At 41.2% G+C, this 22690-nt stretch overlaps 3 protein-coding genes across 3 annotated transcripts; all 3 read left to right on the top strand.

Moving 5' to 3' along the window:
* The first annotated feature begins 4 nt into the window (after nt 1-4).
* Nucleotides 5-8818, top strand: trabd (TraB domain containing). Its single transcript, XM_075469448.1, has 10 exons — nt 5-76; nt 678-718; nt 927-993; nt 1370-1536; nt 1781-1921; nt 2864-2974; nt 3101-3240; nt 3858-4030; nt 5212-5308; nt 5417-8818. The coding sequence occupies exons 2-10, from the start codon at nt 695-697 to the stop codon at nt 5586-5588; spliced, it is 1092 nt and encodes a 363-aa protein (XP_075325563.1). The 5' UTR covers nt 5-76; nt 678-694; the 3' UTR covers nt 5589-8818.
* Nucleotides 8819-8876: 58 nt separating this feature from the next.
* Nucleotides 8877-15354, top strand: selenoo1 (selenoprotein O1). The gene is made up of 9 exons (XM_075469447.1): nt 8877-9541; nt 9697-9900; nt 9993-10170; nt 10829-10959; nt 11069-11346; nt 11462-11630; nt 13163-13348; nt 13560-13716; nt 13967-15354. The coding sequence occupies exons 1-9, from the start codon at nt 8988-8990 to the stop codon at nt 14186-14188; spliced, it is 2079 nt and encodes a 692-aa protein (XP_075325562.1). The 5' UTR covers nt 8877-8987; the 3' UTR covers nt 14189-15354.
* A 331-nt stretch (nt 15355-15685) lies between these two features.
* mapk12a (mitogen-activated protein kinase 12a) lies at nt 15686-21500 on the top strand. Its single transcript, XM_075469446.1, has 12 exons — nt 15686-16130; nt 16898-17027; nt 17223-17281; nt 17413-17524; nt 17616-17645; nt 17725-17772; nt 17904-18018; nt 19277-19348; nt 19494-19573; nt 19759-19837; nt 19950-20123; nt 20302-21500. The coding sequence occupies exons 1-12, from the start codon at nt 16012-16014 to the stop codon at nt 20367-20369; spliced, it is 1086 nt and encodes a 361-aa protein (XP_075325561.1). The 5' UTR covers nt 15686-16011; the 3' UTR covers nt 20370-21500.
* The last annotated feature ends 1190 nt before the right edge of the window (nt 21501-22690 follow it).

Genomic DNA, 22690 nt, shown 5'->3' with positions numbered 1-22690 from the left:
CACCGCTGCTGTCAGTTTCAACCGAGCAATTCGTTGCTGTACTACCGGGGAGCAGTCTGACAGACGGGCTGGCTTTGTAAGTACAAGATATTTGTCTTTAGACAACTATCACCTTTTGTTACTTGGTATGTTGTATTAGAGAATGGTTACACGTATGATGAAATTATTTAATTTCATTGTGAATAATTTTACTAAATTCCTGTCGAACTTGCTAGCTAATAGTAGCCTGAGTTAGCTGTTACAGTGTCCATCGGGGCTAGCTAAACCATGGAGTCCTCGTTGACTACATTTTTAACATGTGTCACTGCTGGACATAACGTTTAACATTTTTTTTTATTTAATTTTTTTTTCTTTTTTTACACCTTCCTTCGACTAAGTTACTTCTTTCTCAGCTTTCATACTTACTAACCTTTACACGCAAAGCTGTAGTTTCATCAAAGATAATGCTATCCGTTTTATTTTTTTCTGATATAAAAACAGTCTCTTCTTTCAACAATAATTTTACCACGTTTTAACTAAAAGCTACGTTTAGGTAGTTCAGCAGCTGTTAGTGTTACACATAAAGCAACGTCAGCAGTCATTGAGTGTCTAGCTGTCAGGGAACGCCTCACTACTCGGTGTGTACACTTGGCTGCCCGGTGTGAGCCAGTCCTCACTCTGCTCTCTGTCGCACACAGCTTTCAGTTCTTCAAACATGGACCAAGACAACAATTCAGAGGTGAGAACAAAGACAGATTGTGCTTTTTTTTTTTTTTTTTAGAGGGATGCAGTCTGCAGCTTTCTTGCTAACCTGCTTAAGTTATTTCTCAATCACAAGTTCTATTACCCCATCTTTCCCAAGATTGCGAGACGTTGACAGGAATTATTTCTTAATCTTGTTCAGAGGTAAACAAGTCTTAGGTGTTTGTTGTTTTCATGTTTGTCAGGAGGAGTCAGTTGGGCCAGCAGCAGATCCTTCTGAAGAGGAACTGCCATGTATACCTCCAGGGCTTGGTAAGCTGTTGTTTATCTTTGAGTGTCTAAGTTGTATTTTAGGCATGTTGTAATATATTTTCAAAATACTTGACTGTATGCTGTATAATGCTTTGTTGTGCTTTGTTTTATGATCTTTTTTTTTTTTTTTTGAGACTGAATAGTGCACAAGTCTGTTATTTGATGCTGCAGACCTTTAATTTATCTTGTATTATTAGTAAAACTGTATGGTGAAATACAAAATGTTGTAACTCTGTGCCTTTACTCAAATGTCAGCCTCCAATGTCTGTGAAAGTGAAACGATCTACATTAAAATTGTTGATGATCTGTATTCCATTTTTGTTTTGATGCTTCGCTTTGTCTTGTTTTAAATACTTTCTCTGCTCTCTCTTCCTAGCGGACGGAGAAGCAGTGGAGATGCTTTGGCAGTTGCGAACGCAGCGCCGCCAGTCCTCTCCTGAGCTCCCAGAGACGGTGACCTGTCTCACTGCCTCTGATGGCAGTCTCCTGTACCTGGTGGGCACTGCCCATTTCAGTGACAGCAGCAAAAAGGATGTAGCCACGGTGAGCCAGTGCCACCTTAATAAATGATAATTAGAGTGACACAAGTTTTTTTTTTTTTTGTTTGTTTGTTTGTTTTTTTCACCATAATCCTGTCCTCTTTGCTCCACATTGATTTATTTTTTCTTTACTTTTTGCCTAGATTCACATTTGTCATTTATTTCCTACTTGCACTGCAATACTCTTTTACTCTGTGTCTGTGTCTATGTCTTATCTCTCGTACCTGTCCTTTGTCTCCCTCATGCAGACGATCCGCGCTGTACAGCCTGACGTGGTGGTGGTGGAGCTGTGCCAGTATAGAGTGTCAATGTTGAGGATGGACGAGAATACGCTGCTGAGGGAAGCAAAAGACATCAATCTGGACAAAGTTCAGCAAGCCATCAAACAGGTCAGGCTTTCAGAAGTTAGGAACGTAATGATGGTTGTGGTCTGAAAAACAGCGAGGGCTATTGAAGTAGGGAAAGAAGGGGGGAAGAGAGAGGAGGGTGAGTGGAAAGGGTCACAATGGAAGGAGACACCATAATCTGAATAAGGCAGTATTGGTGTTGTGGTATTTTACTGTAAAGAGGATTGCAGGATGGAGCCACTGGTGATGGAGAAGTAAATACCATTGAAGTATGATGCGGAAGCTGGTTTAGCTGCAACCAAAGGGCTTTGTGTCTATTCTGCACCAACACATTTTGTTTTATTGGTTTTCAATTCAGTTTAAGTTTATAGACATTTGAGAACTCGTACAAAAAGGACGAGTCAACAGCAGCTAGACTTTGTGGTAGATAATGACATTTCACCTTCCATCCAAGAGGCATCCTTTGTTTAATCTTAGATAAGCGCAGCTAAAATCTATGCAGTTTTTAAGAACTTCTTACTGCTGGGAAAAAAACTGTATTCTTAAATTTAAAGATTAGAAATCTGATCTTTTGGACGTTTACACAGCAGGAAACTGCGTTTTGCTATGTGAAGATGTAGAGGTGTGATGATTTTATTACCAGAGAATGCACTTGTGTATGAAGTGAATATGTTTTAATGTGTGCGTATCACTGCTATGTATTGAAGTTGCTGATTTCCCCCCCACAAAATAAACCACATTGTTTGGCTAGAACACCTCCCACAAAGAAAGGGATAAGACCAGTGTCGACCTTGCTCTGGTTTTCCTCAAGACAGAAAACATTACAAGCTGCTTAAAGAGCTCCAAGTTTGGTTTTTCTGTTGGGTTTGGCTCTGTTAGTTTTGGAATGAGATTTTACAGCTCAAATGCAACATTCAGTGGTTTTGCATGGGCATGCAACGAATTACCACTGAGGATCTTCTGTTCATCCCTTCTTTTTGTCAGAATGGGCTGATGTCTGGCCTGATGCAGATTCTCCTGCTCAAAGTTTCAGCTCACATCACAGAGCAACTAGGAATGGCACCTGGAGGAGAGTTTAGGGAAGCCTTCAAAGAGGTAACTCGTTCAATGAAAAGCAAGAACAAGGACTCTCATTTCATTTGTTGTGCTTCTCTCATTGTCTCTGTTGTTTTATTTAATTGATTCCTTTTTTAACCTTTAAGTATTTCTTCTTAAACACAGGCTGGACGAGTGCCATTTTGTAAATTTCAGCTTGGTGACAGACCAATCCCAGTGACGTTCAAAAGGGCCATAGCTGCTCTCAGTCTGTGGCAGAAGGCCCGTCTAGCCTGGGGTCTTTGCTTTTTGTCAGATCCAATCAGGTACGAACCATCCAAATTTGCTTTTATCACTGATACAGGAGTCTCCTGGAGTAAGAAATATTTGGCACTGAGAAAGAGAAATGATTTATTTTATTTTCAACTGTGATGTCACACTTTTATGCTCTTTGTCTCTAGCCAACACAAAAACTTAAAAAATTTCAAGGATAAATGTTTTTAAAAACATTCACTTGAGTGGGAGGTGTTTTTGACTGTAACTGAATGGAATTGTTACATTACAAGAAATTGTCGACAGAGGCAAAGTTATTAGAAAGAAGTTAAAATGTCAATCTAAGATACCAAATGACTGTCAAATTTGTAGAAATCATGACGGCAGTACAAAACATTTTGCTTTTAACATGCTTGATAGCATTTGTTGAAGCCAGTTTCACAGACCACTCTTGACTTGTACAGCCTAAAAAAAGTCATTTTAAGCCTACAGGCTAATTTTCGTGACTGAAACCTTGTATTCTAACAAATTTGTGTTTTAGGGCAGTAAAACTTGGAGAGATTTTGGTAGCTTAGGTAGATTTAGACTTAATCAGAATCTACAGTAAATAGAAATTTCTCCTCCACTCTGTGACCTCTAGTTGGCATTGATAAAATGTGTCCTATTTTAGTAAAGAGGACGTAGAGAAGTGCAAACAGAAGGACTTGCTGGAACAAACCATGTCAGAGATGATTGGCGAGTTTCCTGCTCTCCACCAAACCATTGTAGCTGAACGAGACATCTACCTCACGCACACGCTCCGCCAGGCTACATGCTGTGTGGAGGCCCCCTCTAATGCCCAGAGTATGTATTACAATGCTCAACAAGCAAGTAGTTGCATATATAGCATTGTTCTGATTTCATCATATAGATGTTTCCCCCTGTCTTTGCAATTTTACATATTTGCATATTATGTTTATGGGCTCATCTTCATTCATGCACACAGTATATTGTAAATATCATCATGTACTATATTGTCCACTCGATTTGTGGTTTTAAATGTACATTGCTTGTTAGAATTTGGTATTAAAGCTGCAGTCTGCAACTCTTTTTCAAGCATAATGCCTGGAACTGTCCGGGGATTCTGAAAGAAGTACATTAAATACCCCAATACAAAAAAAAATGAGTTCTCTAGGTCCCCTATATGTCCCGCTAGGTCCCTCCAAAGCCAGCAAGTTTGTTTACAAAATTGCAGACCGGACCGGTAAAAGGTAACCAATCAGGTTACGAGCTGGGCTCTGCTGCCTGTCAATCACCGATTGTGCACGCGCGATACAAGGTAGGCTCGTCCCCACGCTTATTTATCTAGACTATTGAACTTCATTACGGGCTAGTCTACTTACTGTGTCTTCCATGATCGCAAATGACAGGTGAGTTGATGAATGAGGAGTCGTGTACGCGCATCTGGCGTGCACATAGACGTGCACGAGTTCTCATGTGTTTTGATGGGGCGGGACAGGAAGTTGAATAACTTTTTATTTTTCGGTTAAAAAATAAGCATTTCTTGCATTTTGCGACTACGGAGGTCACCGTTTTCAACTTCAAGCGTTCTGATAGATCATGTAAACTCTTAAAATGCCAAAAATTAGGACTTTACGTATGACAACAACAAATCCTGCAGACTGCAGCTTTAAACTGTATTTTATTGTTTACATAATTTTGAGATTTTGCTGATAGGTGTCATCAAGTATGTTGCTTAATTGCCGTGTAATCGACTGAATAGTAATGACAATGTGGTTTGAATGAAAATGCTTAGTCATGTTTATTGCAACATTTGTCACTTTGTTATACAGAAACAGTGGAGTGTATTGTCACTCTGTTGCCTCTATTTATTATTTTTGTATTCTATTTTTTTAGACTTTGTTAAATCAAGGTGTTTCTCTGTCCCACAATAAATAACCTTTGGCTTTGTGAGTGATATACACATGGAGAATGTGAGGTTGTAGACTGTATAGTTCACAGAATATTTGATGTTCATTCTGCAGAAGTGCCTGCTGTGGTGGTGGGAGTTGTAGGAATGGGTCATGTCCCTGGCATTGAACGAAACTGGGAGAAGGAGCTCAACATAGAGGAAATCATGAGGTATGTTTGACATATTGTTTGGACACTATGAACAATGGATATTTGGTAAATGTCCTGTAAGTGAATTAACAATATCACTGCTGCACTAACTGTCTGTGTCCTTCTCAGAGTTGCACCCCCCTCACGTTTCAGCTGGACGTTGCGCACTGTCATAAAGGGCGTCATGATGGGAATGTTTGGATATGCCTGCTACCGTGCTGGAGGAAGTTTAGGTAGAGCCCTGCTGTCTTTACCTGCAGTCCAGTCATTACTGGAGACACTGCGGCCGCCCTCTGCTTGACCTTGCTGGCCTGCTCTAAGCCACCTCTGACCTTTGATCTATTGAAACAATGCATCTATCACCAATGGCCTTAAGAACTAGAGGTGAGGCTGGAGGAATGGGTTCGCCAGCCCAAACTTTAAACTAACAAGGACCTCATGGGGGTTAAGAGCCCCTCACCTCGTATTGATGTCTGTGTAGACACAGCGAGGGCTGTACTGCCAAAGAAACCATGACAGTACTTTTGTTTATTCTGTTCAAATCCTACATTTTGTAAGAGTTACAGACTATAGAAAACTTTCCTCTTATCAAATTTATATTTTCTCCATCATTCCAATGAATGACTCCCACAGTTTTCATTTGATAACCATTGGAATGATCTTCAGTCACCTGTCCATGAATAATGGAGCTAATTTCTTAGAGGCTGTTTCCCCAAGTCCTTTCTACTTTTTGGTACCAACTAGATTGTTGGAAATTGGCCCATATCAAGTCCAGCACTTTATTAGAGACGGTTAGTCTTGTTTCATACATGCAGCCTGTGGAAGTGAGAGAAGGAAAAAAAAAGTTGCATATAAGGTTTGTCAACTATGTACAAATTTTATTATTTAAGTAAATACATAGAGTGACTCGTGGTGTAAGGTACACATACAAATATCTGGAATGGAAGGTTGACCACCATGCTCTTAGTTCTTGATATATTGACGGGCTAAAATGTTTGCTTGCTACAAACTCACATGCAGGATTAGTCTAAGCAGCTTAATTGATTTCTTTGTCCTTCTAATTTAACCCATTATGGCCAAAGGCTTCATTTTCTAAAGCCTTCTAAAAAGCTGAGCGTTTCCTGGAAAACTTCAAGCTGTTCACTAAAACATCTGATTTCTCAGTCTCTTAAGAAACTGAAAAACATTAAATAAAAACCATTTGAAAGGCAAAACCCTTTTGCATTTATTGTAAATTATTTGTAATTACCCTCATATCTCTTCAGTATTTAAAAGAAACATATAAATGTTGGTGTCTAGGAAATGTTGATGTTTTGCACACATCACATCAGACTTGAAAGGTGAAGGCGCACACATGTTGCGTCAGGTCGTAATGGGTTAACAGCAAAGTGCCTCATATTGCAGCTATAAGCGGTACTGTTAAACTCCACAGAATGGCAACAATGTGTGTGTATTTGTCATATTACACATGCAAATGCTCAGTGCAAGTTTCTTTCATTCTTACCTTATATTATTACATGTGAGGCCTGTTTTATAAAGACTGTTTACTTATACTCTGTCCAAGGGAAAAAAAAGCTAACTTTATTGTCTATTACTTAGTAATGGCTCTACAGTGTAATACAGATGGACATTTAGTTTGTGTTTACATTGAAATGAAATCACAGCCCCCCCCACCAAACTTATCGGCTCTCATACAGAGACCTATTTAGGCCACAGAAAAACCATTTTAGACTTTAGAAATTTGTATTTTAGATTCTGTCTCCAATATGACGCATACAAACTAACGTAAAGGTTTTAACTGGCTCCATCTTTGTGTAAGAGTTCTTAATTGACTCAAATACCTGCATTATGTAGAGAAAATTATGTCTGAGTAGCATCACACAAGAGCCACCTTAAAGTCAGCACACCAGTTGATTTTCATAATTCAACCCAGCTTTGAAAAAAGTTGGACTGAAATCTCCAACAGCAAACGTCATGAACCAATATTTAATTCACAATAGACCCTAAAAAAAACATATAAAATGTTGAAAGTAAGACATTTTACCATTTCATGAAAAAGTTTAGCTCATCTTGAGTTTGATAGTGGCAACTCGTCTCATAAAAGTTGGAACGGGGCCATGTTTACCGCTGTGTAGCATCCCCTGTTTTAACATTTGGTGAACACTGGGGAACTTCAGAGACCAGTAGATGGACCTTTGAGAGACAAATGCTCCATTCTGTTCTGATAAAGGATACTAGCTGCTCAACAGTCCTGGGTCATATTTTTGTGTTTCACACAATGCACCAAATGTTCTCAGATGGTAAAGGTCTGGACTGCAGACAGGCCAGTACAGAACCTGGACTCTTCCACTACAAAGCCATGCTACTTTAGTAGATGATATTGTCTGTAAGCCAGAGAAGGCGGCGGGGATTCTGGATCATGTTCACATCTGGCTTCTTCTTTGCATGATTGAGCTTTAACCTGCATTTCTGGATGGAACGGTGAACTGTGTTCCTGATCCCTCGCAGCTGATTTCCATGACAGAACCATGTCTGTTTTTTAATCAGCCTGAGATGGCAAAGATTTATAATAATGCATTTTGTTTTTATTTACATTTTACACATTATCCCAGCTTTTTTGGAATTGGGGTTGTATATGCATCGTTATTTCCCAGTCTGATTGTGAAATAAAATCGGGATCAGATTGTGAGATTGAAATTACTTTTATCTCCCTTAGTTTAGAGATTTCCACTTGATGATGATTATGAGTCATTATGCCTACCCTCAACTAAACTGAAATGTTCAGGAGGAATTGGGGTATTAAGCCTTACTTTGATATCACTGCTGCCTTTGACCCTCAGATTGCCTCTTCTGCTGAAGATTATCACTAACCATTGTAGAGAGTCTGTGTGCATGAGTCTAAAGAACATAATTGCATGGATATACGGCTATGTCAATATCAGTTCCAAGGAAATCCATATCTTGAGTGAATTTATGTGCAGTACTGTTTTGTATAGTCTATTATTTACTGTAGCTGTATTTATGGGTGACGGTGATAAAAGGTAATCAAATCACTTTACTTTTTGAAAGGGTCCACCGAATTAATATGTCTTTATTTAATCGCAAAAACTTGATCAAACCATGTGCCAGATATCATTACTTTCAGCTATGTTAGATAAAAACCTGTCTTCCAGTTGATTAATAAATTCCCTTGAATACATAAGGGATAAAGTTAAGGTCATTTATAGACTGTTCTTTTTCTGCATGGTACACACTTAAATATTTTGTGTTTGTCTCCATCTCACATCCTATCTGCTGTATGTTTGAGAACTCGCAAGAAGACTGTATGAATACCTGTATTTGTTGTAGAAATGTGTTTTTCTCGTCTTTTGATTCAGTTATGGGTTATAAAAATATTTTAAGTTAACTATATAGTACTCAAAATTGTATAGCCCTGTTATTTCCTTATTATAAAACTGTATATGTGGTAAAATGATGAGGGGAATATATGCTCTATATTTGAATATCTTTTTATCTATTAAATAATCTGCTTCGGTTTACATATTTCGGGCTCTGGTGTTTGTTTCCCGTCGGACAGTTGATGGTGTAACACAACGCCGTGTCTCGCAAACATCCGCTGTAGCTTGTGGTATTATGAAAGCCTGATTAAAGACTGCCTAACTGCGCCAGATAAGTCTAACAGGCAGATGGCCTAGTTTGGATGGCTTATTTGGGACCTCGGCTGGGACCGTCACGCATCTTTCTCCCGCGTGTGTCCGTACTCAGATTTCTCGGGTCAGTCGGTATGGACGATATGGGTTTGGCAATGAGTCGCTCCGCATTGGAACGGCTCGACTTTGACAACGTCGTCCTCAAGAAACTCCCCCTGGACTCGTCGGAGGAGCCGGGGGTGCGGCAGGTGAAAGGAGCATGTTTCTCTCTGGTGAAGCCTCAGCCGCTGACCAAACCTCGGTTCGTGGCTGTGTCGCATGAAGCTCTGGCGCTGCTGGGGCTCAACGGACAGGAGGTCGTGAACGACCCCCTCGGGCCGGAGTATCTCAGCGGATCCATCATTATACCTGGATCCGAGACTGCGGCTCACTGTTACTGCGGCCATCAGTTCGGCCAGTTCGCCGGACAATTGGGCGATGGGGCGGCCTGCTACCTGGGGGAGGTGAAGGTGCCGCCTGGCCAAGATCCCGTGCTCCTCCGGGAAAATCCGAGCGGCCGGTGGGAGATTCAGGTGAAAGGAGCTGGACTAACCCCCTATTCGAGGTAACGGATTTGCTTTCATTGTCACCTGCGTTTGGAGGATTATGTTACTTTTGACGCAGCAATGACATATAGTTTTGACTTAACTTTGACAATCGGATGTGGATTGTGAATTATGGTGCAATGTGTTCAGAGTATTGTCTCTTTCTCCTCCACAGACAAGCCGATGGTCGTAAGGTCCTGCGCTCCAGTATAAGAGAGTTCCTGTGCAGTGAGGCCATGTTCTTCCTGGGTGTGCCCACCACCAGAGCGGGCTCGGTGGTCACATCTGACAGCAGGGTCATTCGGGATGTGTACTACAGCGGGCAGCCACGCCACGAGAGATGTTCAGTGGTCCTCCGCATTGCTCCCACCTTCCTCAGGTGAGTGCACATTGCCCAGCTTTCATCTATTGAGGATTTCTGATCTTCTCCAGATTGTTTCACAGGAGTTGTTCATCCCGCTGTCCGTGTAGGTTTGGATCTTTTGAGATCTTCAAGCAGGCCGATGAGCTCACAGGCCGCCAAGGTCCCAGCTATGGGCGCGATGAGATCCGAGGTCAGATGATGGATTATGTCATTGAGATGTTCTACCCTGAGATCCAGCAGAACTATCCAGATCGGGTGGAGAGGAACGTGGCTTTCTTCAGAGAGGTCAGAGCCGATGAGTGTCAGACACTAATTTGTTGTGAACATGCAAATCAGACCTTAAAAGGCATATTAACAGCACTCGACGGACTACAATGGAGTCAAGGTTTACTTAAAGGGGAACTCCGGGGCATTTGAAGCGCAATCCCATTGCTAGAGGTTGTCAAATACCGACAGTAGGACACAGACTGGTGCAAATCGGCGCTCCCTGTGCGGCGATTGCGCTGTTCGCGCAGCCTGTCATGCTAGCCAACTACGTGGTGGCTAGGGGCAAGAGCTAAACCTTCCACGTAAAACAACAACTTGCACACTGCAGAAACGTCACACCACTTTATAAACCATCCGACAATAAAGTCACAAGCCTTACCATCAAAACCATATGCATGGTTCTCACATTACTGGCATGGGGACGTTACAAAACAACTTTATAAACAGCATGTCACTTACCGGTTGTCGGTATGCGCGCGCATGTGAAAGCCCAAAAGAGTCAATGGCCGATACTCCCAAATACAAAGCAATTATTTTCTCTAGAAAAACTGCGTTCAAGTATTTAAAACATTACAACAATATTACTGGGCATGTATCTATAATCTGTACTGCCCAGGGATGTTTTCAGTTCCACAGCACAAGATGACACCTTGTTATCTTCTCTCCCTGTGTGCAGGTGATGCATCGTACGGCTCGGCTCGTGGCTCAGTGGCAGTGTGTAGGATTCTGTCATGGCGTCCTGAACACAGACAACATGAGCATTTTGGGACTCACCGTCGATTATGGTCCATATGGCTTCATGGACAGGTCAGACATATGAGTAATGTTAATGTTCACGTGGACTGATTGACTGTATGGTTATCACTGTCGTGATCAAACTACACATTTGTCTGTGAACTTTCCTCATCTCTGTCAGGTTTGATCCAGATTTCATTTGCAATGCGTCCGACAACTCTGGCCGATACTCCTACCAGGCCCAGCCGGCTATCTGCAGGTGGAACCTGGTGAAGCTGGCAGAGGCTCTTGCTCCAGAGTTGCCACCAGAGCGGGCTGAGGCTGTTATGGACGAGTACCTGGATCTGTTTAATCACTTCTACCTGGAGAACATGAGGAAGAAGCTGGGCTTGCTGAAAAAGGATGAGCCAGAAGACGAGATGCTGATCACTGAGCTGATGCAGACGATGCACAACACAGGTGGGATGGGAGTGTGAGATTGTTATCCTGTTAGCCTGGCACAGAGTCCAATATGAGAAAGCTTTTCATTGAATAAATAGTCGTTGATACAGTATTTTCTGTTCCTCTTTTGCAGGTGCTGACTTCACCAACACCTTTCGTAGTTTGAGTCAGATTTCCTGTCCCAGTGAGGGAGAAACTGAAGGCGAGGAGGAACCGGTTAAAAAAGCTACAGACCTCCTTCTTGAGCAGTGTGCCTCCTTAGAGGAGCTCAAGGCAGCCAACCAACCCACTATGGATCCACGGTGAGCCACTAAGCAGCTACATACATTAAAAACTGATTTTGTTTCATCTTTCTCATGCCATTATATGTATTGCATTTAAATTAAACCTGGTACAGGTGTCTAGGATGTGGATACAGGAATAACTGCAGTTAAATAAACTATTTAACTTTGCATATGTTACTATATCCAAGTTTCTAGAATGCTCTCCAAGAAACAATTCTCTTTCACCCACATTTTGTTTTGTCCATAAAAAATATGTTTACTTTTGCCACAAAATTGAGAAAACTTTGTCCTACTTAATTACCATCGAGAAGTTCCCACCGGTGTTCTTTTCTCACCGCCCGTTGGACAAAAATTGGGACGTTCTACCCAAATCAGATGAAATTCTGAGAATGACTAAGTTACTGGTATGATTTTCAAACTTTTTTGTTTTGCTTTATTTAGTGTAGTGCAGATTGCTGCCTCTGGGTGGCACTCGTGGAGTATTTGTTTGACGGTGGAGAAAGGGAAACGTTGAATGTTGATGGGAATTTTGATGCATCATAATTAAGATTAAGATTACTTTATTGTCATGTACACTACTTAAGTCCAATGTGCCTTCAAATATTTTTGATTGTATTTTCTACCCAAAAAAATGCAAATAAATACATTTCAGATTTATTAGGGAAAAAGTGTCATGAAACTCAAGAGAACCACATGACGCATTTGGAGACCTGCAGAATGACTGCTAAATTTGCCACATGATCAGAAAAATGTCTCCAAATGTCTAAAAATAGATGCATGTCACTACTTCCACTTTTTGCAACCCCCTTTTCTGATTTTCTTTTTTTTTTTTTTTCTTGTGGATGTTAAGCCAAATGAGAAGGAAAAGTCCAATAACAAATATAAGTTGGTGTGTCAGATTTGCATAAATAAAGGTCAACGGCACTGGTCTGAAACTAACTTACTGTGAACACCTCAACTGTAAAGCTTTTGGAACAGCACATGGGTCTGTGTTTTTCACAATGCAGACCTTTTTTCTTATTACACCTAAAAAAAAAACACTCATTAGCAGAGCTTTGAAGTCTTTCCTCAGTTTATTTCTAGTAGTGTGCAGTCTGATATCTTCTAAGTTTTAAAAAGGATCCGAAAGCATTAGGTTTGGATAAAAAGTGGTTCTGAAACCCAGCCCTAATAAAGTTGCGTACAAAGCCTGCAACACTACCATTTGAACAGAGATTGAAATGGTTGAGGGACTCTGAAGCAGTCATTTGTAACATTGTGGAAACAGATAAGCTCATAATTTTTAAAGTGATACAACAGTAGAAGATATTCTCAAGTAAAGTCATCTGAATAGCACACTTAAATGTTATTTTTGCCAACTTAATTTAGATTTTCTGCATGAAAATATTCTCTGGATGTCACTGTATGATACACATGCTCATGTCCCTTCTTTATCTCATTCTCTCCTTTAAGCATCTGTCAAACTTGATTTCCTTCACTGGCGTAATTGATCGAATGATATCCCCAAATATACCAATAAGGCCAGTCACCGATATGCTTTCTGATGACAGTGAGCTGGCAATGCTGCTCTCTATGGCTCAGAGCAACCCGGCGCTGTTCCAGATGATCTCAGACAGAGTGACGATAGCGAGGCAGTTAGAGAGACTCAGCAAGCTGAAGGATCTGATGGAGACCAGCCAGGAGGAGCTGAAAGCCCAACAGGCTGAGGAGTGGACCTCCTGGATCAAACACTACAGGTGCGAGTTTATTTGCAGGTGATAAGTGGGTAAAACTGGTGTGGAGAGTGAGTGAGGGGGCTTTTTTTTTTTTCTCTTGGGTGCGTGGCGATGGGTGGAAGCAGGACTGATAAAAAGGGGCGAACAGAGAGCAATGGGAGGAAATGGTGTGTTGTGGCTGATAATGTTCCTTTACTGTAACTCTGAGTGTTTTTCTTTATGAACACCACAGGAAACGTCTGGCTCGTGAGCTGGAGGGTCAGAGCGACGTGCAGGCCGTGCAGGAGGAGAGGCTCAGGGTTATGGACAGCAGCAACCCTCGTGTAGTGCTCAGAAACTACATTGCCCAGAATGCAATAGAGGCTGCTGAGAATGGGGACTTCTCTGAGGTCCGTTTCTGGCCTGTACTTTTTATTTAGAAATCTTGTTTATTAAGTGGAAATGAACTGTAATAAAATGCTGAAGTGCTTTAGGTCAAACTCTTGTACTCCTGCCAGAAAACATGTTTCTGCAGCACTTTTGAAAACACCAAATGAGGGTTAAAATGTACTTCAAATTACACTCAAATCATTTGTCACTCTTCATAATCAGTGTTTTACTTTCACATTAACATGCTCTCACTTCTTTACTGTGCTGCAGGTCCAGCGGGTTCTCAAGGTTCTGGAGAAACCTTTCTCCTCTCAGCCAGGTCTGGAGCATCCTGCGTGGGTGGGCGAACCTGGGACCACCACACAGGGAGAAAGGGACGAAGGAGAGGAGCAACAGCAAGAAGTGTCTACATCAACAACCAGAGACCCTGTGCCCTACAACAGCAAACCCCCTGCTTGGGCACAGAAGATCTGTGTCACGTGATCTTCGTAATAGCTTCCTTGATTGTTTGCTGTCCCGTCCAAAGGAACAAGAGAGTGTGATGGTGTTTGATCTTTTTTTTTTTTTTACCTTTGATATGCTTCCTCACTCTTTCTCTTACTGTCAAACTTTCTGTTCAACTTTGGCAGGCGGCATCAAGGAAGTTAGCATGAAAGTGACACTTCATACGATAGCCAGAAGACACAAAACAGACAGGAGGGGTTGAGTTGACATGTTTCTTCCTGTGTTTGAGTTTTTAACTTGAAGCAGGATGTTTGAAGGATGGTCTTCAATGTCAAATGTTCATCAGTTTAATAGATGAGGGATTTGCTGAGTCACTTTTTAAATTTATGTGTGGACTTTTTGTGGATGACCCCGATTTTGTGATGCATTAAGTAAAAGCCTAAAGATTGGATTGTTTATCCACTATTTTTATCATGATGAAAAGTACCTGAAAGCATTTTCAATTTCATTTCAGCTCAGCCGCTTCCCTGTCTGTTTGATGTTACTTGAGCTATTAATGATGAGTCAGGCAACAAGTCCTGCAGTGACCTGTCTGACTCTGACAATCGGTGGGGTGTCACCTCAACTTATACCAAATTATATGTGTGTGTGAGCAAGTTTGTGTGTGAGTTGTATGTGAAAGAATAAGGATTTTAGGTCTGTGGGTGAAAGAAAGTGGCTGTACTTGATTCCAAAAGCCGCCGCACACAAACGCGCACAATAAATGCTTCTTCAATAGAAGGCGTTGCCTTTTGACACTGTAGCACCATTTCATAGCTGCAACTGTAACTTACCTTTTTTGTCACTTAATGTGTTCATTCAGGCCAGTTGAGTGAAGAAAAAGGAGATCTGGACGTGATATTAGACTCGTGTTGAGCAACTATTAAAAAAGAGGTATATTGTTGACTTAAACAAACAAGGATTTTGTTTAAAGGGCAAAAACCCTTCGTCATGAATTCATTTTAACAGCGATGGCCTCTTATTGTTGATCATAACTCTACGTCTGGATCCAGGATCAATCTTCTGGTTTCGTCAAAGGAAATGTACTCAAATGACAAACGTAAATGTTATCAGATCATATATCATCATTTGTTGAATATAACTGAAACATATGGTTGAGCTCCTTCTTGGTTATAGCCTTAATGTTTTGCAATAAACTGAGCTGTCTGTGGAAATCATGTCCTTTTTATTTCAGTTAAATACCTGCAGTAGCTGACTTTCAACTGTTGAGTAGAAACTCTACCTCAGCCTTTTCGTTTACTAATTTTATTTCAATGTAAATGCCACTCTTTTAGTATTGTTTCATAAACTGAAACTGTGGCAAGATGTTAAAGTTTTTCTGCTGTCAGGCCGAGCTGACAAACATGCTCAGTTTCTAAATTTTGTTTCTGTTTCCTGCATGCGTGTCAGTCGACAATTTCTAGGCACATACTTGTGGTCACACCTGAAGACGTCAGCAAAACTCATGTCTTAACAAGTCCTAAATCTTTGCTCGCTGTATCAAAGACAGCACCGAGGAATGATTGTATACCAGGGTCACATCTGGTTTTGTGTGTGACTGTTTGTCTATTTAATATTGTGCGTTCCGAACTCATTTTATTAACCCATTATCGTCCCGAATTTTAGTTTCCTCTTCACCTTTAATTCTTGGCCTCTTGACGACTCGGGAGTGGCTTCTGGCGACCTCAGGGTGCGCCCAGAGCTGAGCTGCGTAATGATCGCGGTTAAACGCATAGGTGGGATCTGGGACTATGGGTGCGTAGCCCCGGAAGAGACAAAAGGATCAAAGAGGAGCTTCATGCCATACGTCTGTTTAGCATTTGATTAATAAGATGACTTCGCGGGTAAGACCCGGCTATTACCGCCAGGACGTTAACAAAACGTCGTGGGAAGTACCGGAGCGGTACCGGGACCTGAGGCAGGTGGGGACCGGAGCGTACGGGACGGTGTGGTAAGTGGAATCTGTGAACTGGGAGAAGATTCAACAATGATTTCACTGTCAGGGATGGGGAGGGGGGGCGGTGTATTTCTCTAACAAAGAGAGCGAATGAACAGATGGTGCCGTGCCATCAGCCGCTCTGTGTGCCATAACCAAACAAAAGAAAAAGTATCCGAGCTTCGCTGAACACATGCTGCTTCACTTCCTGATATGATGAAGACGCTCGCACCGACCTACACCGTGCGTTCTCCGCAATCATCCTGACAACTCTCAGTTATCTCCGAGAGTGTCCGCTACATTTTATTGAGCGCATTGGTGGGTGAAATAGCTTTGTTGCGCTCAGCCAAGTTTGCTGAAACACAACAAAGAAAAGCTATCTGTCAAGCACCTTTGTGCGTCTCGCAGCATGCGGCCCCTTTGTTATCAATGATTAACTCCGTGGGCGGGCACTAAGCTGCTCTAACAGACTGAGCACAACTTAGTAACACATGAACAACTTGGAAAAAAAATGTGGTCAAATGATAAGCAATAGATAAAGCTGTGGCAGATGAGGGAGGGCGATTCGAGTCCACAGATGTCTAGAAACACAACGAAAAGCGAATATGAATGACGAGAAAATAGGAAAGTAACCTTTGAGTTCCACAGCCACAACAGAGAACAGGGGTGTTATGCTACAGTGCATCTTCCTCCCTCCTCACTGGGAAGTTCCTCCTCTAAATGACTATTTCCTTATTGTGTTCATGATACAGATGATCAGCTAATGGTATTTTCCTCTTCAGCTCAGCCGTAGACTCCAGAGCAGGAACCAAGGTCGCAATCAAGAAGCTCTACAGGCCTTTCCAGTCTGAGATCTTTGCAAAGCGGGCCTACAGGGAACTGAGGCTTCTAAAACACATGAAACACGAGAATGTGAGCAACAACCAAGTCACTTCAGAAGTCTTACCTTATTTAATCAGTCCTGTGTTTGATATTATTCAACATTTCATGCGTTTTCGCCCCTAAATAATAAAATCAGATCACACCGGGGAAATTTACAAAAGGAATTAAGGGACAGATTCAGTTCCAGTAACAAACTTCAATGTGTGATGTTTCTCTCTCATGCAGGTTATTGGTCTGTTGGATGTGTTTACTGCAGACCTCTCTTTGGACAGATTCCATGATTTGTAAGTGCTTCTTTCGCCGGTCTCACAGCAGCAGGGCCATGTGAACTTTTCTGCTTTTGTGCCGCTTTGAGCTAAAATCTGAAAGCGAGCGGTACAGTCTTAATGATTGCAGTCCTTTCTTGTTTTTCCAGTTATCTGGTGATGCCGTTCATGGGGACAGATCTGGGGAAATTGATGAAGCTGCAGAGGCTGTCGGAAGAAAAAATTCAGTATTTGGTTTATCAGATCCTCAAAGGGCTTAAGGTGCAGAGCTCTGCTTTGATAGATGCCATCATTAAGTGCTCCTGAATAATTGTTCAGTTGATTAAACACACGTTATATTTCTTTCCTGCAGTATATCCATTCTGCTGGCATAATTCACAGAGTAAGTTTATTATATATGATTCCATCTATGTATATGTGAGACAAAACACATTGTTAATCATTGTTATTAACCTTTTCAGGACCTCAAACCAGGAAATCTTGCTATCAACCAAGACTGTGAGCTCAAGGTACATCTGCACACACCATTACTACCCAACAAACTCAGCCCGCCATGTCTTTGATTAAGTGTTTGAGTTTTATCTATATGTAAATGGATCTCCTGGACCATTGTATAAATTGTATTTGCTTGTTCTGTCAGATCTTGGACTTTGGTTTAGCGAGGCAGGCGGACAGCGAGATGACGGGGTACGTGGTGACTCGCTGGTACAGAGCCCCAGAGGTCATCCTGAGCTGGATGCACTACACTCAGACCGGTAATCAGAAGAGAAAGACCCTTTAACTTATTATAACCACTATGCAGTGGAATATTTTTTGTGTAATTTGTTCCCATTTTTTCAGTCGGATGAACAAAATATGCCACTGCTAACACAGTGACAGGCATGAAATAGGATTTTTGCACCAACAAGGTGATTCCCAAAAAGCTATAAGCCGAAGACTTACCCTAACCCTGAGAGACACATCTGGCCCTTCAGTTAATCCATCTGCTGTTGGCTGAAGCCTCATCAGAAATGGTCTCCATGGGTGGTGGCTCTCTGGAAGATGTTCTTAAGGAAGGGGAACAGGAGAAAAGACTGAGATATGCTAAATGACACAAAAACTGGACTGAACATCAGTGGCAACAGGTCATGGAGTTATAAATCCTCCCCAGAGCTCGGACCTTAACATTATCGAAGTAGTGTGGGACAGAGAATGGAACAAAAAGCAGCCAACATCCAAATGAAAGCTTTGGAATGTCCTTCAAAAAAAGCCTGAAGAATTATTCCTGAAGACTACTCAAAGAAATGACAAGAAAGCTTGTCTAAGAGGGCTCAGACTTTGTTGAAGAATAAAGGTGCTCATACTAAATATTGAATTCTAAGCTCTTTCAATAAATCACCACCCCAATTTTAGCTATTATATATAAAGAAATAAGGGCTGGCTCAAAAAAAATTGCACAGCATTGTAGATCTCACATCAGTGTGTCACTTTCAGGGATTTCTATGAGCAAAGGCTCCTCGTCTTATGTTGTTATGTAGCTCTGCTTTCCCTCACTGAGGGCTTCTCCTTCAGCTACCAATTTACAACATTTTACAGTTTTACCTTTACGACCTGCAGAGAACAGGATGAAACTTGTTGCTTTCAAGAATGCCTGAAGCTTGTATAGATGGTTGAAGATATTAGCTGTAAGAAACTGTAGCTGTAGCTTTTACGGTGCAGTCTGGGTTAGAAAGCCATAATATCATTATAGTAAGACGTGAGTAGTAAGTAGTAGTACTTGTAGTAAGAAGTTTAAAAATTGGTTAATAGCACCATTGTACTTCAGGGTAAATAGATATTTGTAATATTTAAAAAAGATAGACAACACAAGGCTCAGAAAGACAGACACGTGTAAATATTATCCACCAGGTGGTGCTCTCCCAACATCTTACATTATGACTTTGTTTTGAAATTCATGCATCTGATGTTGCTGGTCTCAGGCCAAGAATTTATTTCTGGTCTTTATCTGCTATGTTTTTTTTGTCTCTTCCTCAGTGGATATTTGGTCCGTGGGCTGCATCATGGCGGAGATGCTGCAAGGAAAACCTCTTTTTAAAGGCAGCGATCGTATCCTTTTCACTCACGAACCCTCAGAGTTTAAACTTTACAGTCATGAGACAAGGTAGTTTCTTTTTTTCTTTTTGCAGGGTCAACATGTTGTAGAATTCTACGTTCTTTTTTTCACTTTTGAGCCTTGACCCCTACTCCACAGACCTAGATCAGCTGACTGAAATCATGAAGCTCACAGGGACACCAACTCAGGAATTTATATCACAACTAGAATCTGAGGATGTGAGTTCAAATTCAGAGCAAACAAACACTTTCAGGCGTAAAGATGCATCCTTGTTTTGTTTTTTTCTTTGTGTTAGAAAGAAAATTGGGTGCATCTTTAACTTGTGCCTTAACACACCGCACAAACAATTGAGTGTCACATTTTTACGTCTGTGTTGTCATTGTCTCCATGTGTTTCCTCATAGGCTAAAAGCTACATAAAAAGTCTTCCAAAAGTTGAAAAGAAAGACCTTCAGAAGGTGTTTGCCACAAGTAACACACAAGGTAGGAACCGCAAAACCTTTTTTATTTGAGATATTTTTACTTTGTTTCTCAAACCATTCTATTTTTTTTTTTTTTTTTATGTTCAACCGTTCCTCACCCTGTTTTTCCTCAGCCGTGTCTGTGCTGGAGCGCATGTTACGTCTGGATCCAGAGACACGGGTGACGGCTGAGGAGGCTCTCGCGCTGCTGTACTTCTCTGAGTTTAGAGAACCAGATGAGGAGACGGAGGCACAGCTGTACGACCACTCGCTTGACAACGCAGAACTTACCTTGGATCAGTGGAAACGTAAGAAAAAAGGGGAGGAGAGAAAGGGGCTGATGAAGTCCTGCAATGATCAATATATAAGGAAGCCAATAAAATCAGTATTAAGGATGTAATTTCAGAGGGATGTGAGGAAAAGGGGATAGACAACATGAGCTGGTATGTTTTATTGATTAAAATCCTGCTGTGCCTCTTTCTGCAGGTCACACTTTCACAGAGATCTTGACCTTCAAGCCTGTTTTACCAGATTCCAAGGAAACATCACTATAAGACACAAAACTGATTCTGCAGCTGGGAAACCAGAACAAACTACCACGCATCTCTATCAGGAAAGGATTTTGATCACAAGGCTCAATGAATATGTGCTGTATGATGTCTTATTTATATCCCAGATTATTTGTCTGGTGTTTGGACAGTTGCATTGTTTCATTGCTGTAGAATTATAAATACAACATTAAAGTGCAAAGTCTTAGCTTTAATTTCAGCAGATATACACTCACCGGCAGCTTTATTAGGTACACCTGTTCAATTGCTTGTTAACACAAATAGCTTATCAGCCAATCTCATGGCCGCAACTCAATGCATTTAGGCATGTAGAGGTGGTCAAGACAGCTTGCTGAAGTTCAAACGGAGCACCAGCATGGGGAATAAAGGGGATTTAAGTGACTTTGAACTTGACACAGTCACCCAACAAATGTGCCCAGTTACTGCTGAACCCTTGAGATTTGTGCGTCATGTTTTGAAAAGGCCTCATCTCACACACGCTTTTAACATTCAAATTCAAATTAGCACATTAAAAAAAAAACAGCTGACCAAAGTGCTTCACAATAGCAACTACATCACAGATTAAGAAAGTCACCAATAACTGATTCAAAGCTACTAGCGGAACCTTGCAAAATACTTGGAAATGAAATAAAGGTTTTGGCACTGTAATGTAGTCGATTTTAATGTGTTGAACACAGGATCTGTAGAACTAAAAAGATGTGTAACTGTTCAAATACTTGCAGTATTGACTGCATACATGCTAATCTTCAGTGGGACAGCAGTAATCATTTAAAATAGGTTGCATTACTTTTCAAAATAAGTTTACTTGTTCTGTTTGTAAAAGTGTTATTTAAAGGTAACCCAAACCAGCACAAAAATAATAATGACTTTGATTGACTAATATTTTCAGTAATGTGTGTGTGTGTATATGCATAGAGGAAACTCTTACCACTCATGTCTTGAACAAACATTTGATCAGACTTGTTTGAATTTTGTGTGTGCGTGTGTTAATGTGCATGTCTGTGTGTAGTCTATATATCAGCTCTAACCTTGTGTTTTCTCCCAGTGGCCTTAAAGATAACGACCAAACACAAATACTGTTGAGCTGCAAATCAAATAAAAACCCTCAGCAGGTTAGGACAGATGTTCTGATTTTGAATTTGGATGCAGATGTTGCTGATTCTGTTGGATTTTGTGAAACAAAATGTAGCACGACACACATTTCCTATAGAGAAAACAATAAAACCTTGTCACACCACTAAAGGTTTTTTTTTTGGAAGATTTTAGATTTTGCTAAACGTCTTCAGTGATTGGACAGGAGAATTATCTTGAGGTAAAGTTGTACAGTTGCACCTGTAAAGTTTCAAATACTTGCACACAAGTATTGAGCTGCTTTTTTAAGGTGACTTCACATTTTTGTTGCCCATGTAAATTAACACTAGGTGGCAGCATGTAAACAAACTAGAACCAGGTTGTATTTGTAGCTCTAACAGTTGTAACAAGAGTTGATCCATCTTGTTGCTCCATACTGAAATAGCTGTACGAAGATGGGACTGATTTCCATGAAATCTACCATACATATATTGCAAGTCCCCAAGGAATGAATCCCACTTGCTTTGGTGGTTACTGACCTTTTCATGCGGTGCCACCATCAGGTCAAACCTCTGATTTATGAACAGATACCTGGAAAGCTGATGGCATTCCCATCTGCCTCAGCTGCACTCTTGTCTAGAGGTAATTAGTGAATGTTTCCATGTCAGTGTCCTAAGATGGCAAGTATGATAGACATAACATATGCTAGGCATGTGCATGTTAGCATTGTCACAATGAGCATGCTAGCATGCTGATGTTGGCTTCCCTGAGCCTGATCTTGTTATTCTATTTTGGGTGATTAAACCTGTCAGAGATGAGCTGTCATGGTAGTTGTTGCAGTGATTTATTGTCCTGCAGTTACCACTGACAACTTTGTTTTTCTGCTGAATATGATTGATGACCTCGAGAAACAAATGTTTAAACATTCTTGCCCAGCGCCTGCTTGCTTTAAGATTCTGCTCATTCTTCCATGTAATTCTCATCTGCTGGGTGTTGAATTTAACAATCTTGTCTCAAGTGACCTCCAGATCCTTCACTCCCAAAGGCGACTCCCCAGCCGATGAGCTTCCTTCCGGGGCCTGAGTGCTTCCAAACCAAGTCCTACGTGTTGTGTCCTCACTACACGCATGCAAACCCGCACACACACAGGGTTGGGGTGCTGCTGAATAGTTCATTAGGAAGTCACAGAGTTCTGTTCCTGCAGCAGACAAACAAACAAAGGGGAAAGAACATTT

This window comes from Odontesthes bonariensis, chromosome 7 (assembly GCF_027942865.1).
Source record: "Odontesthes bonariensis isolate fOdoBon6 chromosome 7, fOdoBon6.hap1, whole genome shotgun sequence".
Lineage (NCBI taxonomy): Eukaryota > Metazoa > Chordata > Actinopteri > Atheriniformes > Atherinopsidae > Odontesthes > Odontesthes bonariensis.
The sequence above is the reverse complement of the archived record's forward strand: the minus strand, read 5'-3'. Positions and strand labels throughout refer to the sequence as shown.